At 46.9% G+C, this 17,281-nt stretch overlaps 1 protein-coding gene across 5 annotated transcripts in view; it reads left to right on the top strand.

The window, feature by feature from the left end:
- Positions 1–17,281, top strand: part of ASTN2 (astrotactin 2) — a 585,314-nt gene that overhangs the window by 198,140 nt on the left and 369,893 nt on the right. For 3 of the 5 annotated variants that reach the window (XM_019540648.1, XM_019540644.1, XM_019540643.1), the window contains exons 5-6: positions 9,873–9,989; positions 10,066–10,173. In XM_019540648.1, the coding sequence (XP_019396193.1) occupies positions 9,873–9,989; positions 10,066–10,173 (225 nt within the window). The remainder of the gene's footprint in view (positions 1–9,872; positions 9,990–10,065; positions 10,174–17,281) is intronic. The other 2 variants (XM_019540647.1, XM_019540645.1) reach the window with 1 other exon arrangement.

Here is a 17,281-nt window from a genome sequence, read left to right as displayed (position 1 = left end):
GTAGGCTTATCGTCATAAGGCACACGCGTGCACTCATGCACGCGCATACACATGCACATGCACCCCCGTTTCCCTTGCAGCTGATTCCATTTGCTGGCAGTCATCAGCAGTTGAAGTGGCGGGGGGCACGACTGGTAGCTGTGTGATTTTCACATGGGGCATGGCCCACAGTCTGGGAAATACTGCCATGAGGTATCATTGATGTGGCTCGGGGATCCAGCAGGAGCACACAGGTAATTTGCTGAGCCTCGAGGGGAATCATACAGAGACTTAGCTGGTAATTCTGGAATTGCATGACTAGACAAGTGAGCCACTAAGCCCTGCTTCCTTGGGACACCGCTCTTCTGCCTCTCTGCCTTTGATTCCTTCTTGGAGCCTTAGGAGCATTTTCTTTTTGTTCTGCCCTGCGTTGAAGGTGTCTTTTGAAGCCCGCAGGCAGCTGTCTGCCTCTGTTTTGCCAGCTTCGGGGATCAGAAGGAGAAAGGAGGGGCTTTTATCTCTCCCCTGTTGCACTGCTTTTCTCCTAACTTTCCTGCTGCCTCCTGCCCCTCTCCTCCCCTCTTTCAAGAGGCCACACTAAAAGTTAGCTCAGCCAGGTACTACTGGAGACCCTCCAGAAAGAAAAGGGCTAATCCCCGTGGAGCTTACCTTGAAAATCTTGATGGTTAAACTGGATTTTTTTAAAAGGCCCTGGGGAGGGGAGAGATGGTGATAGCCATTTTGCTTTGGAAGACAGAATAGTGGGGGGAAGAGGTGGATTTATAAAAAAACAGATGGACACTGTGTGCTCAGAAACCTGGTGTGTGGCCTGCAGAAAGAGGGGCACATTGCATAATGATGGCCTGCTAATTATATCAACAGGCCATGCCGTGCAGGTAGCAATGCCTGCAGTTGAAGTGCCAGGCAACGTGGCCTTATCGACCCCTCCTTTTTTTTTTTTTTTTTTCTTTGTTCACTTATAACTTTGTTAAACTTGACCCCTGTGAGCTGATTTTTTTTCTAGGTTGGATGTCTGCTGCCTTGAGCAGAAATTATTTGGAACATTTCTGGTAAAGCCGTTTGCCTGTTTCCACAAATGAGCTAGCAGGACGTAGCTTTGAGGAAGAAAAGTTCCTGGACATCTCTAGAGCTGTTGAGTGGAAAGAAGGGTGTGTTCTACTCTGCCCTTAGTCAAGTTATGTATCTTTGAAAAATCCCATTTTATAGACTGTAACAGGGTACCATGCCCAGGGGTGGCTGCAAACCCCTGGAGGGGCCCACAATTCCCCTTTTTACCCTGCCCACTCTAGAAACAGTCTTTCTTTGTCATTTGCCATGTCTTGATGTCCCTTATGGTTATAAAAGGGAGGCTGCCCCATGGCTTCCCAGATCTGGTCTAAGGAATACCTGGAGGTGGTGGTTCCTTTCCTTAAGGGCTAATTGCATGGCTCCATGCCTCACAGATTTTCAGTCACCAATTGAGTGGGACACTTGTCCCTTTATCTTCAGGACTTTCTTTTTATCCTTTTTCTTGGGGTTTTAGCCTTCCTGGCTCCTTGCCCTCTACGTTGGCTAGTTCTGCAACCCAGGCCCACTGCTCTAAGCCTGGCTTCTGGGCTCCAGCCTGCACTCTGCCTTGAACCTGCCCCCAGCAAGGCCCAAGACAAGCATATGCCCCTAGGACACTAATGGGACCTCTGAACCACCCCTCTAGTCCCAAACCACCAGCCTTATCATTTTTAAAAAAAAAAAAAAAAAAAAATTAAGACCTCTTGCCTACTTATCAAGTGTGTGTATGTGTCTCTCTCTGGGTTGTTCTTTCTTGTTTCCTGCCCTGAAGAGCTGCTTTCTTCTAACCTTGTTGGAGAGTCAGGAGCACTACACTTCGCACGCTCAGGGCTGGCCCTCTTTGACTGGGGCAATCCCAGGGCTTATATAGCTCTGGCTTGAGCCCACTTCTGGTCATGTGAGCCCCCACTCAGCTGACCTGACTACCAGGCTAGGTAGGCTCTAAAAACTGTGCCTTTAATGGGGCTGCACTACTCTCCAGTAAAAGGGCCAGGGCTCCCTGTTGCACAGACCTTCAGTAGAGACTTGTTAGGGTTGGCCGCTTGGACCTGCAGACGAGGAACTGGGCTTTCTGCCGGGCCTGCTATGTCACGTGGGCACACGAACTGAAGGCAGAAGATGGCCTCCTCTATGCTCTCCAGGCTTCCTCTACTGGCTCCCGGGGATCATTTTGGGTAGCTGGACAACTAGAATTCAGAGAGAAAATTAGACTGGAGGGGCTGGGGATGAGTGGGCAAGCAGGCTGAGTTAAGGTTGAGAAACCTGGGATGGGGGATCAGCAGTTGGGTGGGGAGCCCTCAGGGGATCAGAGAACTGGCTAGTTACAGAGACTGATATGAGTCTTTGGGAGGGAGAGATGAGACCAGGACTGAAACAGAGCAGAGGTGAGGAGGCAGAAGAAAGGAGTCAGTGCTGGGGCTTTGGGGTATAAGTTCAGGTACTTAAGGTGTAGGTCATGCCCAAATTAAAGTTGTCTGCACAGTGTTAAGGCTGGTGCCTTTGGCGTGTGCATTATGATGCATTCTTTAATTACGTGATCACATAACATGTTTTCCTTGGACCCCTGCCTCGTTCACTGTCTGAATTAACATCTGCTTCAAAACCAACTGCGAGAGCCCTGCCCCAGCCACACAGGATCTGTTTGAGTGGATTAACGAGCTTGTAAATCTTCAAACAGGATTAGAAACAAGAGCACCTTTATTAAGACATCTGGCTCACCAGAGGATTTCAGCAGGGCTGTTTCCGGGTTTGCCTTCAGTGGGGTGAGGGGGAAATGGGGAGCTTATTGAATCCTTCCCAGTCCTCTCCCCAGGACACTTTGTGATTTCTGCCTATTTTTTTCACCCTCAAATTCAGAGTGATTTGATGGCTTGACTACAGAACAGAGGGCTGCTGGCCGGGCTTTGAGTACGTTCACACCTTTGCAGCCAACATGAAGGACCCTGCCTTTTGCTGCCAAGAGGTGCCTTCTTTCAGGAGTGCAAAAGTCTAAAAACTCTTGGTTCGGAGATGCTACCTTTTATTAGACCAACAACTCTTAGTTGATCTAATAAAAGGTTTCCTCTCTGAACCAAGAGTTTTTAGAGTTTTGCATTTCTTTTTGTCTCAGACCAACACAGCTACCAAATACAACCTTTTCAGGGGTAACGTTTTCATCATCTCGTCGTCCTGCCCTCCAGAGAAGCTGCAGGAGATGCGTGTGGATGCTCCTCGGCCTTCATTTCGTCTCTGTGGTCCAGTCAGCCTCTAGTGCCTTCCCATAGGGCACTTCGTGCATAGTGGAGCTGCCAGAAGTGGGCATGTGCCCTGTCAGCTTAGTGGTGGCAGCCGCTATCTGCTGTTGGAGGGTCTGGTGGTGGAAGCAAGCAAAGGCAAACCAAACCTTAGCCACTCCTATGGCCAGAGTCAGAGGTCCCAAATCTAGAGTCTGTGCATAAGTCTGGAGAAGTCCCCATGGAGATGCATCTGCCCAGAGAGGCAAGATTGGGCCCTTAAGTTTAAATAAAGATGTGAAGTTAATATTTGCAGTAGCATAACTGAGGGAGGGTGACTGGGGCAGCAGCCCTGGATGTCACCTCTGTGTGTGATGGGCTGGGGGGTGGGGTGGGGTGACAAAGTCAGCATTGATCTTGGGAGCACACATCAAAGAGATCTCTGCAGAGTGAAATCAGGTAGGTGCCAGAGTGAGATGGAGGGGTTTGCTTGCACTTCACTCTTCCCATTTCCTAAAACAAAATGCAGTGTGCTTTTTTCCCCCACACAGAAGACACACATATACACATGCATGTGCACCAAAAACACAGTGTGCTTAAGTATGGTTTTATCTGTGCTTTTGCCATGTGTCATGTGGGACATGGGCAAACTAAGAGAATGCCCTGTGTCTTATAGGTGGGATACGAGGGCACTTCAGATGCTTAGCCCCAACAAGTGCAGTACAAAGCTAAAGGTTCATGCCCTGGGGAGTTTTTATCATAAACAGAGAGGGAAAGCACTAACCTACTGGGAAACCTAGAGACAGGCCCTACCTTGAACAGCTGCAGGCTGTGGACATTTGGAGGAAATGAAAGGAGGGAGAGAGAGGGAGAGATCAGTTTCCAACAACATTCACTGATACCCAACTCCCTTAAGCTTCTTAGAAAGCATCAGCTTTAATTCTGGGGGGGGGGTGACTTTGTTGCTGGCCAAGTGATGGCATTTTGTTTTAACAGGGGCTAGCAGTATTTGTGGGATTCACAGACAAACCTGAGAAATGAAGGTAAAGAGAGACAGTGCTGTAGCTCTTGGGTCATACAGTAAGAAGTTTTGCTGTAGAGGATAACATAGCAAAAAGTCATGGAGATGAGGTTGGCTTTAGGCAGGAGAAAAAGGGCAGAGAGAAGGAAGGTCTGTGCCTTGGGAGAGGGAGGGGATGAAATATATATGGGGGGGTGCCTAAGCTACAGGAAAATTTAGGGGGAGGGAGGTTCTGCTAATGATGGCTACTCGACATGACTCTTAGTGTGAGAGTGTGTGCTGTTCTCCGGAGCCGAGAGGACTGTATTCCAGCTATCTCTGCAGCACTGCACATGCTCTGCCAGGCATAGGGTATACTATACTTTATCAATACATAATTTTGCGAAGTTCCTGCTGCTGTATCAGACTCTCTTTCTTTTTAAAGTGATTACTCTGCTTTGTAATTGGTTGCAATGATTAGAATCTTTTTTTCTATTACTCGACAGTTTTTCTTCCCCCTTTTAAGAGAACTAAAGGAATTGCTGACGAGGCGCGACTGTCTTGTCTTTAATCTGGCGGTCGCCTTGTTCTCACTCTGACAGCTGCTTCTGCCCGGATGAGTCCAGCTGGGATACTAGTGTCTATCTCGCCAACCCAAGGCATCCCCTTATTAAAAAATGGGTGAGAGGGGATGGATTCGTCCTGGGACAAGATAGGGAAGAGAATCCCACATCCTAAACTACTGGATGGGAAATTAAGGCAAGACTCTAGCAGCTGGGATACATAATGCCACACTCCTTGGAGTCAGACTTGCTACCATGGGTTTCTCTTCCCTACAAGTGACCTCAGTTGAGTTCTGCCAGGCTCTTAGGTGCAGAAGCATATTGTAGCAGGAAACGCAGAGCCACTGAGTTACCAGAAAGATGCATCATCAAGGTCTTTGTGGATATGTGAGGGTAGTTCAAAGGGGGCCTGCCCTCCTGCCCAGCTGTTTTGGCAGCTGGATGACCTTTGTCAATTCTTGAGGGGTAGGGGGAGGCATTTCCTTTCTAGCTTGGGGACCTGTGCACAGGTCTCTCAAGTCCCATATTAATACATCTTGCGCAGTTCTAGGTAATCAGAAAATGCAATATCTCTGTCACCAGCTCTCTGAAGACATCCAGCCTGAGTAATTTAACATGTCAGCACCATCCATCATGGAGACGCAACCAGCAAACAAACGAAAAGCCGCTAAAGGGGGCTGGAACACTAGCTGCCTGTGCAGCTTGCTGGACATGGACAGCCCCATTTTCCAGTGGTCGATGTGTGTGGCGTAATAACTTACTTTGGGGAATTTGGGTGGGAGTGGGGGTGCCAAAGAAAAAGCTGAGATCAGTGCTGCTTCCCTCTATAGCTCAGAACCTGAGGGGGTTTGCTGGGTACTTAGTCCAGGAATGAACTTCCTAACCCCTTGCCAGGTGGCTTAAGAATGACAGCAGCCGTGAGTTTGGGAGAGACTGTTTTTTCCAGGTTGGTGTGTGTCACATTTTTTTCTGCTCCCCATCCAAGTGGATTCTTGCTGCCCCGAGTCTCTCTCAGGTGTTTGAGTCTTGCTCTGAATCAAAGCCGGGATAACTCCTGACTCAAAAATTGGCTTAGGCTTCTAAGCTGGGCTCCTAAGCGCTAAGGCTTGGAGTCCAGACAAACATGTTGATGTCCCTGTGCCAGGCATCTAGGTGGCCTGAACTTACCAAGCTCCACTCACTTCCTTGTTTTGTTGCAGACCTGCACCTGCCCCTTGCACAGCTTTCATCTCAAAATCCCTCTGCCCTTTTCTTTCCCCAAAACAAATGCTGACTTTTCATGTGGCTGCCAGCTGGCCTGCGAGTTTGTAGGGACAGTCTCTGGTGCATACTGTTGTAGTATAAGTATGTCTGACACCAGTCCCCTGCTGTGTCTCTGTGGCAGCCTGGCATTGACGCCGAATGTCAAGTGGGCATGAAGGTGTTATGGCTTACCAGCTCTGAGGATCTGCTTTCTTAACCTCAGGGTATGGTTTTCAAAGCCTGCTACACCATGTTACTGATGAGCGCGGGTGGCCTGCAGACTCAGAGCCGTTTCTAAAGCCCTTCTAGCAGGCTGATATTCTGCTATTATTGCTCTCCCGTTTTAGCCATTTTCTATCTTTCAGGACCCTAATGGAAACATTCAAGTAGTGCTGGGTAATTAATGACTGCACTTTAGTGCCCTAAATCGCACACAGTAGTAAAATGCCAAGCAGCAGGCACTGTTTGCAGCAGCCTGAATCACTGCAGGGGGCTTAATTGGTCATTCTGGCCTCCAGGTTGCCTTGGAGCTTCCAAGGCCGGTTCTGATGTGTCCCTTCCATTCAGTCTGCCTTTGAGAGCCGCCATCAGACACTTGCTTGATTTCCACCTCTCCCTGCCTATGCTCCTGGGCTGCCCCTGGGATGCTCAGCACCCCCTGGTAAGCCTTGTTCTGGAAGGGCCCCTGACGGCAAAGCACACAGTGATTTTTGTCTTTGCATCACCCGTGGCATCTGTAGATGCGACTTGGAAATAGAGACTGAGGAGAAGAGAGGAAGGGTGACCAGCAGCCGGTCCTACATGTTGCTGCGAGAGTGGGGAGTTGACTGGTTTGTGTGTATTTATCGGTCTATGTTTGTCATTTTTAAGTGAGCACATTAATCGGAAGGAGACGGTTGGGGTAAAACTCCCAGGCAGCTTGCTTGCCATGCTCTGCCCCATACGGAGACAGGTGGAAGCCTTTGCATTAGCCTGCACTGAGTACGAGGCCAGACTCCAAGAGAAGCTTTGCCTTATTAATATCTGCCTTCCGGCGCCAGCTGCGGCTCTGTGCAACAAGTGTGCAGCCACTGACTGCCTGGGTGTTGTGGGAGGGAGTGGGTACATGGGAGAGCAGCACCAGCAAATCACAGCTATTGGTATTGCTCAATCCTGGCCAGAGGCCCCAGGCAAGCAGTGATTTTTATTTCTTGGCCAGAGTTCATCTTTTCCTTCCTTTCCCTTCCAAAGCCTGAGACCCTGCTCTGCTGGCAGGCTTCCACAATCAGGGATCTGTTGTGATGCGATGGGGTGAAATCTGGCCTGTAGTGACCTATCTGCCACATTAGAGATGCCAAGGTTCGGAGTTCAAACAACAGCTGGCCTGATTCAGTCCGTTCTTTGCCAAGTCGTCAACTTGCTTGCCAAGAAGGTCAGTCTTTGGGTGAGATTTAAAAAACTTAGAGCCCTGTCTAACCTTAAATACGTGCATATTTTTGGCTGTCTTCAGAAGAATAAGAGCTAGTGTCTGTCCTACCTCTCAGTTCCCTTGTGGTAGAGGGATTGTCCATCTTTGTGTGTACAGCTCATGAAGCACTCCTTGAGTTTCTGCTGTAGTTGCCTCTGTGCCTACTTTCAGTTCCATTCCTGCCACACCATGCATGGATTGAATAAGGCATTGCATTTGCTTATTGATGAAACAAATACTTGGGACAGAAGTAATAGCGATAGAGGTGCCATCTGTAGCTTTTCTGGTACATCTGACTTTGGCCTGTCTGTACTTTTGTAGGAGAGAGAGACTGCGGCTGTACTGACCATACTACTTTCTTTTCTCTATGTTGGGCTCCTAGTAAATGTATAGAAACAGTGCCTCTCCCTTGGAGGGGACTAAATGTCTCAGAGTTGATTAAATGTGCCCATCCCTAGTCTTCACCTTTGATCTCAATGCAGCCTTGGTCGGTGGCCTTCTGAAGGCAATGGAATGACCTGTGTGCAATGAGTTTTCTTCCTTCATTGTGAGTATTGCCTTTACAACCCTTGCTCCATCATTGGCACAAGGGCATAGTGGTTGAAGTGTCTCATAGACAGGCAAGGTTCTTTGAGTAGGTGTGAGATCTTTTATTAGATCAACTGAGTAGTTGGAAAAAAGTTCTTTGCGAGCTTTTGGGTGCAATCACCCTTCTTCAGGCATAGGAAGTCTCTGCTGCTCTGAGACTTGAAAGAAGCTTAAAGTTCATTTTAGAGCTAATTAAAGCTCATTGTAGAGGCATGGGTTTGAGTCTTGCTTCAGAAAGCTGTCCCAGTCAGCACTGCTGTAAATGGGATCCTGGCCATTCAGGTGGAGCATCAAAGGAGCTGGATGTGACTGGCTACATCACTGCCCTGTGCATTGTTGCTTACAGATACTAAAATGCCATAACTGTGGTAGTCTAATGGGCTTCCTTGGCTTGCAGAACTTTGACACCCCTTTCCCCCCATCCATGCTTACAGTCGTAGTTCAGAAGCCGAGGTCTGAAATGTCCCATACGAGCAGGATCGTGGCAGGTTGGTGTGGGCATCCAGGCAGTTCTGCCAATGCTTGCATCGTATCAGCTCTGCTGATAGATCATGATTCTGAGCTTCAGAGCCATCAGCTCAGTGCCTTCCCCCAACTCTTTCTACCCCGGCCTCACTGAGGCGATTAAGAATTTCACAGGGCATAAGGTGGCACTTTCAGTTGCTGCTCCCTTGCCAGGAAGCATGTGAATTGTACTTCTTCCTAGACTAAAAGAGTTTTAAAACAGTAAAATATTTTAATGGCCATTTAAAGGGCCAGTGTCAACCCCTGGAGGCCTCTTCTTTTTTAACTTTCCGAAAGGGTGGAAGGCTTGTGCCAGTTCTGTTCCTAGATCATTGGGTTATTTTAAACACAGGGGCTCCTAGACATTTAAAGCTGTTATAGAGAGGAACTGCCTGGTTGAATGAGTATGCATGTTTCTGGGTGTTCCTCATCTCATCAGTACCTTAAACTTTGGGTACTCTTTCCTACTTAACAAAGTGGGTCACCTTTCAGAAACTGCCTGTCGCTCGCTGGATAAATCCAAACAGAAGGATGATTCTGACTGGGTGACCTGAGGGAAGAGGCTATTTTCCCTCCGTTATTTGTATTATGATGGTACCTAGAGCAATCCTTTTCAACCAGGGTGTCACAAGATCCTTTTAAGGGTGCCTTGCAATATGCCAGGTGTGCAAACACTTGCATATGGTTCATGAGATAGACCCATAGATTTCAAATAGAAACCCATGGTATCAAAAACTCTCTGACCTGCTGTGGTCTTTCTGGGTCCTTTGCAACTGAAAAGTTGCTCTGTTGTTTTTCCATTGTTGAGAAATGAGTGTAAGCTAAGAGCTGGTATCTTCTGAGCAGTGCCTTGAGTCTAAAAAGGTTTGAAAACCACTGGCCTAGAGGTTGCAGTGAACATTAGAGCTTCATTGACATAGGTACTGTACAGACGCATGATGAGAAACAGTTCTTGCCATAATAAGTTGCTGACCTAAAAAGACCTAACAAAAGGGTAAGAGGCGAACAGGCATTGTGAAAGGGAACATGAATTACCTAAGGTCACACCAGAAGTCCATCGGAGAATCAAGAATGAAAAACAGGTCTCAGTGTTGTGCCCTATCCCATGCTGCCTTTTACCTGTGTTTTCTGTGCCTCTGTGAGTCCAATATACAAATCTATGTGGCATTCACTGTACACGGATCTATAGGAAAGCAGCTTAAACATTCAGGATTCTCAAAGGTATTTCATTTGTAGACTTGCTGGGTCCTCTTTTTCTTTTTGTACAGCTCCTAGCACAATGAGGTCTCGGTCCACGACTGGAGAAACAGAGCGCTATGGCACTATGCGTTTGTGTCAGGGCTTTAAAGAGATGGGAGGGGTGGCAGCTGGATGGTGCTTTTCTGGTGAGGAGCTCACAGCTCAGTTTTGCTATTAGGCATCCAAGACAGCAGTGCTGACGCTCCTCTTTCATTCCTGCAGGCGGGATCGGGTTTGGACGTGCTAAAGGAAACTCTGGCTCTGAGGCAGATGATGAAACTCAACTGACCTTCTACACCGAGCAGTATAGGAGCCGGAGGCGAAGCAAAGGTAAAAATAAAATAGCAGGAGCTCTTAAGAGGCAGAAGAAACAACCCCTTCAGCTTGTGTCCCCTTGTGTTGCCCCTGGTGTATGATGGCTGAAGTACCTTAACTTAGTCTATGAGGAAGGATCATTGCTCTCAGTAATTCACAATCAACCTGTAGATAAAAATGTCCCAGCCTGGGACTGCTGTTTTCTGCCAGCGGGAGGTGGGAGACATTAGCAATGTTTTGTAGTGATTATATCAATTGACTCAGTAGCTTGTTAGCATCTATTCCCTCATCCCCAGTATCAGTCACGTTAAAGATTTAGGAAGCACTGATCAATGATTATGGGTCCCTTTTCTTCTGCTGCTCTTGCAGAATGTGGCCAGGTGGGAGTTCACCACTAGCAAGCTCACCACTAGCATCGCTGCACTGATGCAAACACCTTCTGTCAATATGTGCAACTGCCATGTATATAACCAGATTAGGAAAAGACTAGACAGATTCATGGAGGATTGATCCGTCAGGGCCATAAATAGAGGGATATAAATTTCTGACCACTGGTAACCGGGAGGGCAAGATAGAAGATGGATCACTATACACATGCTTTTTCTTGGTTTCTTCATCTAAAGCATCTGCTACTCACCATGATCAGAGATAGGAAACTGGGCTAGGTGGGTATGTCTTATTCTTAAAATGGGATATACCCTGAGATAGATTGCCATAAACTGAATGAGTATATACAACAACTTTCTGTCTACGCTACAGAGTTAGGTTGGTACAGCCCCTGTCTTGATCCAGCCACCAGTAACAGTAACTGTAGCAATCCTTCCAGCTAAATAAAGCCCAGCTTTCTATTTTCTATCATTGTCTAATGTTTGTCAGCAAAATTCCAGTTAAACTGAAATGCCCCACGCTTTCTGTTAACACAAAGACAATTAAAAGAAACAAGTACAAAATGAGGGCTGGGGCAGGGATTTTTTTTTTTGCAAAACCCTCTCCAGCAGGGCTTTTAGTAAGTTCTAGGAGCAAGGAAGTGAAATGCCTAAGGTTTAAAACAAGTGTCCACAGTTTCCCCACTCAAATAATACCAAAATGACTTTGTTAAAAAGCTCAGATTATCTTTGTACCCCGTTCTCTGCGGGGATCCATGAGATTTTTGTTGCTGCTATTGCTGTTTTTTTTAAAAAAAAATCTCTGTTAAGCAATAACAAGGTTTGGAAGCGATTTTAAGATTGCACAGTGGGTCTGTGCCCTACGCTTGTTTTCTTTATTAAGCCAAGCATAGCCAGAGTGCAGCATTCCAGATAGATGCCTGCACCCAGCAAAATAAATGCAGCTCTATTTATTTCAATGATTAGGCATTCAGATAAATGCGCATAACATGTTTATTTCAATGTGAAATTACCTCTACACCTATGATCGGCTCACTGATTGCACATTGGAATAAACAGACACATATTGCATTCGTTTCTCTAGGCTGAGAATGCATTCAGGTGTTTTTCTTTTCTTTTCGTTCTTTTAGGAGAAAAGGAAATTCGGGGTTACAGAAATTCCTACTGGATTATACTTGAGATTTTAAAGGCTCAAAGAATTCAGAAGTTAAGGCTTTCTGCAAAGACATTGTCTTAAAAGTAAATATGGGATCATAGGATCAGAGATTTTGCTTTTTTTTGGTGGGCATGTAGGGAGGTTCCTATTCTTCAAACAGCTATCTAGGACACAATCCTGCATTGGCAGACACAGGGAGTCACATTTTCAAAACTGTCCAAGTGACTTAAATGTTGAAGTTTTTAAAACTAACATAGACACTTAGGAGCTTACAACTCTCTGCATTTCTGTGGTCATGGGCAGACATAAAAGTTAAACCAGCTTTATTCTGTTATAACTGTGTAGTCTTTTCCCTTCTGTACTGCTGTACAGTCTGCACTTACATCAGTTTAACTCACTTAGGCTTCCTGGCATGTGTTCATCTAATGGTGCAATGGGACCTGATTCCCACCCCCAACAATCCTGCCTCCTGTACATGGAAAGATTTCAGGATAGAGGATCAGATCCCAATCACACCATTTCTACTTGCGAGTGCGGTGGGGTCAGTGGTCCAGGGATCATGATCCCAGGCTCCTCTGCACCAGCAAGTTGAAAGCTGGGTGCCCACAGCCCAGCATGAACTGTGAGCTGATGCAGTTCTGATCCTGGGGCCGTCCAATGGTCAGTTTCAGCCCCAGCACCACACCGGAGCCAGGACCGACGGTCAGCTGATCGTGGGTCTCAGCTCCAGGACTGCACTGGGACAGTTTCGGAGTCCCATGCACTGGGCTGTCAGAAAGTCTGGTGTGCAGCTCAGCTGCACGTGTATTTTTTTTAAGGTCCTGGCACTCATGGTCCCTGGGAACAGGGAACCTCTCCCCAATCCCAGGGTCCCTGTGGCCAGGATGCGTCATGTATTGTGCTGCAGTTCTCTGGGAGTTATAGGCCAAGGCAGTTAACCTGCTGGGTTGCGGGGAGCCCTGCGGCTCCCTGTGACTTGGCACCACAGCCCAAGTGATGAGCTCCACTTTACTTAGCACCCTGATAGCAGCAGGGTGTAGCCCCATTCAGGGCTGTGCTACATATACAGGGGAGACGTCAGTGAAGCCTCACTATTCAACCTCCATCAGGCTTCCTGGCAGGAACCTTGCAACATTCAATTCAAGGTGCAATGGAAACCAACCACAAAAATATTACATGTTATGGAATAATTTTGTGACCAGTTTCTCATTTTGTCATGCCACTAATTGCCTGAACCTGTGGTTGGGGTACTATTTTACACATAGTTAACAGATTAATCAAGTCTTAAATGTAACCTCTGCCTTATTCTGGTACAGTAGTGGCATAACACACTATAGCTGATGTGTGATTTCAAGCAGAAAATCTGTCTTCATCTTTACATGATTTAAAGTTGCAGCTGCCCACAGCCAGTGAATCGCTTGTCAAAACAGGACTCGGTCTCTGAAGTCACTCTAGGTCCTTTTGAAAAACACACCCATGAACTAGTTCAGTGTTGTTCAGCTTGTAGGTCATGATGAATGGGATGCATAAGGCAATTGGGTGAGAGATTGCCAAGCATTGAAAATAGTGTTAGACTCTAAAGCAGGGGTCAGGGACCTGCAGGCTGTGGGGTAGATCTGGCCTGCAGCACCATTTGATCCAACCCGGGAACATAGGGCTTCTACAGCATTTACTTCTACCTGTTGCTTCTTGGAAAAGTGGCAGTGACAGCTGGGGATCTAGACTAGATGCTCTAATGAGAGTAGCTGATCCCTTGCTTTCTGATTCCATTGAGCTGTTCCTGGGTTTGACTATTTATTTCTCTGTTAACCCTTTCTATTTGTTAAATGAATATATAAATGAAGCTCTGTGTTTAAAGACCCTGGCTGCTTTTACCTGGAGTATGGCAAAACTTTGCCTTGAATGACTTTCTGGAAATAATTTTCCATTATCATTTCATTGACTCTTAGCTCCCTCATGTACAGAAAGCACTAGCTTAGCGGTAAGTTACAGCGCAAAAATTATAATTACCACTAAAACAAAGATCTATAGTTGGACAGGGTCATAATTCCAATAGAGAAGGATGCATAGTCAGATAGAGCTAATTGTTGCAATGATGTTCTAATATTGATTTCACAATGGATTTGTGTCATTGTAGGTGCAATGAGATAATCATTAGGCACAGCGAGAGATCTTCATGGTGATTTCTCTTCTAATGCCAGATTTTGCAGAAGACATTAATGAGGTGGCATAGACCATTTTAATGAAGCGTTACAGATCATGGGTGAAAGGATGACAAATTCTCACTGGGTGTGATTTGTTAATTATAATATGCACAATGGCTACCACTTTTGTCTGGATTGTCCTTTAAATGACAAGTTACATTGTTTTTCTTTTGTGCTTTGGTCAAGACAAGTTAGTGAGGTGGCCATATGCTTTGCTCGTCTCCAAGCAACTCAAGTATGATGCAGGAAGGGATGCACAGGGAACTGTTGAGAGAGGTGAAATTCCTACCAGTGAGGTTTGACTCTAGAGTGGCCTGTTGAGGAGGGGTGAAAGAATCACTGCTTGATTAAAACTAGTCTGGATAGAGAACAAAGTTGTAGATAAATCTACATTGTTCAGGAGTGCAGCCTGCATAATGTTTCAGGAGTCTCCTCTCTCTCATCTCCGAATTGTGTGCTTTCTGTCAGACCACATCAGTGATGTATTTAGTAGATGTCCTGGAGGGTCTGGTAACAACCATCAACTCATCCTTGTGGTAGGGCATGTGCATGCTTGTATGATGCCTGTGGGCCAGCCTTAACCTACTGCTGAACCTGAGAATTGAGTAGCAGCTACTGTATGTGCAGATCTCCACTGATTGCTAGGCAAAAGGCTTTGTTCCTTTCAAATGAAGACCTGGTGGCCATGACTATTTATCCATTTCTCATCTGCAGGGTGAACTGACACAGCTCTCCATCCTTGGGTCCTGACGAGAAAGCCATAGCCCTCGTGCACCATGTCGAGTTCCATCTTCTAACCCACCAGTGGGACACAGCCCATGCCAACCCCCTACACATCATCCAGTCCCATTTGCCATTCTAGCAGGGCTTTGCTAAGCCATCAGTGGTGCGTCCATCGTCTCAGAGCCTCCTTGTCCAGGGAAGCGCTTAGCAAGAGCTAGGATCATTTAGCATGCCATGTTTATTGGCAGCTGCACAGAGTGGAGCAGGAGGCAGCAGCACATACTTGATTTTGAGTCCCACGACACCCTTCCAAAGGCAAGCATGAAGCATCTTGTGCTCACCATCAAGCCAGTCTTCAAGTTTAGGGTTCTTAAAGATTTATTCAGCAGGAAATCAGATGCATCCTCAAATAAACTGTCCTTTATTAACCACAGACCAGGATGGACGACTTACAGGGTGCTGGTATCAGGAACCTGATTGTGCCAGGCCTAAGGCAGATATTAACTGCCTCTCTTCATTGGGTACTATATTAGGATACTGTAGTGATGAGTGTGTATTTCATTTTTTAAAATCCATTTAAAAATGCATCGAGACCCACTGCTGCAATTACCTGTACTCCCCTTGGCAACTCCCCTGGTTAGTACTAAGGATTGGATGGGCCACAGAAAGAAACACCCTTGCTCACTGCCATTGGCTAAGGGCTGGCAGGGTGCTATGAGGAGCTTGGGCTGCTTCTGTTACATCTGTGGGTATGGATTAGGCTCCTGTTTTTATGGCTGTCAATCTACACACCTTTTCCCAGCGCTAAATTCACTTAAAGAGAGCTATCAGTGTTTCGGAGATGTTAATCCGCCTCCACAGCTGCCCATCATGGGAGGTTTCAGAATCCGTTATTATCAGGTTCCAACTAAATTTAGTTGGTCTAATAAAAGATATTACATCCACCCAAAGAACCTTGCCTGCCTGTGTCCTTAGACCAACACGTCTACCACCAACCCCGCCCCCCGCCCCCCCCTTACCAGGTTCTCTCCCACTAATTATTTGTTTCATACAGCAAAACAAAATCCACCTTTACTCCATGCTCCTCTGCTCCCTATCTCTACCCCACCTTGCTCTTGAGAACAGCTGCTTTTAGCTCTCAGTTGGCTTCATCCCAAGCCCTTCTTCCCACCTGCCAAGTGAAATACAATTCAGCTGCAGTTCTGACTTGGTCTAACTGCTCTGAGCATTTCCGTTTGCTTGTATCGCCCTCCAAATACCTTTAAAAAAAAGGCTGAGATTTCGGAGCTGAGTTGGGCTTCTTGAAACTTGGAGGTAGGAGAGGTGGGGAGCAGTATCTTCCGGTTATGTTGTGGTTTGTGATGTCTGAAATAGGCTTAGTGCATCTAATGAGTCTCTTGGAAAGTGGATGGCGAGACACGAAAAGGTTTCACCCTGTCCTGCTTTTGCTTTGGCCTTTCTGAGCGCCTCTTTTGTAGACACGGAAGTAAAACAAATTAACTTGCCCTCCTCTAGCATCTGGTCACGAAAGGAGCTCAGAGTGTGGGTTAGGTTTAATGAGTGTCGCAGCGGGGCCTGGACCCATTTGGATTGGAAGCAGAGAGGGGCTAAAGTGATGGGTCCCTTCTATTGCAAGAATCTGTGATTGGGGCCCAGAACTGGTCTTGAATTGCCTGACTCCAGCCTAAGCCATCCTCTCTCAGAGGTCTGTGTGCGTTCTTCTCCTCCATTGCTTTGCTCTCAGTCGTGCAGCCATGGATGTTTGGCGCACCCACTTGGAGGCGCCTGGGGACTGGCTTTCAGAGGTGCTGACCCCCTGTGCCTATAGCCAAGTCCCACTAGAGTGGTGGGCATGTGACATGTCCTGGAATTGAGCCATGGACCCCTGTGTGCGTTTCCCCCCCAACTACAACATGGAGGGGATTTGTATCTGCCGCTCAGAAGTTAAATTCGTAATGTTCCTGGAAACTCTCTGATGAAATCAGACCCGTGACATTGAATATAAGTGCAAAGTATTATTATTATTGCTATAACGATGACTTGATGAGGGCTGTGATGGCACCTGAAGAGGGGAAATAGCCTTGATAAACTAAATAGCTCACCTGTCTGTTAGCATGCAAATTATTTAACGAGACATTTTGCTTTTGAGTACATACTCCCCATGGACCCCACTGTGAATAAGCATCTGCCTGTGCCAGCATCCTTTTCCCTGGCCCCCCTACGCTGCAAGAGCAGAGCATCAGTAGCTCCCTGAATCTCTTCTGTTTGCCTTTTAAAAGTGGGACGACGGGGTGGTGGGAGAAGAGGGGGGATGCACTGCTATTTGTTTGCATCGCTTATGTCCAAGCACTGTCTTCCCAGCCACAATAATCTGGCTCCATCATCAGGGTAACACACACAGCCTAGTCATCCTTTGGCCTCTCAGGAGACACATTACTGCCTCATAAAACACCGCAGTCTTCCCATTATGGCCTAATTAAGACCTTGGGGATTTGGGTTCCTCTTGTCCGCTGATAAGTTCTACGCTGCCTTGCTGAGATAAGGATGTCCCAGTTCACTCAGCTTTCGTCTTTGGGGGCTGTGGACCTTGGGGGATGATGGAGTTCAGGTACAGAAGTGGGGTAGGAGGGGACTCGACCTACAACCTGTTCTTT

The sequence above is a fragment of the Crocodylus porosus genome, unplaced genomic scaffold (genome assembly GCF_001723895.1).
Source record: "Crocodylus porosus isolate Cpor-Errol unplaced genomic scaffold, CroPor_comp1, whole genome shotgun sequence".
Classification (NCBI taxonomy): domain Eukaryota; kingdom Metazoa; phylum Chordata; order Crocodylia; family Crocodylidae; genus Crocodylus; species Crocodylus porosus.
The sequence above is the reverse complement of the archived record's forward strand: the minus strand, read 5'-3'. Positions and strand labels throughout refer to the sequence as shown.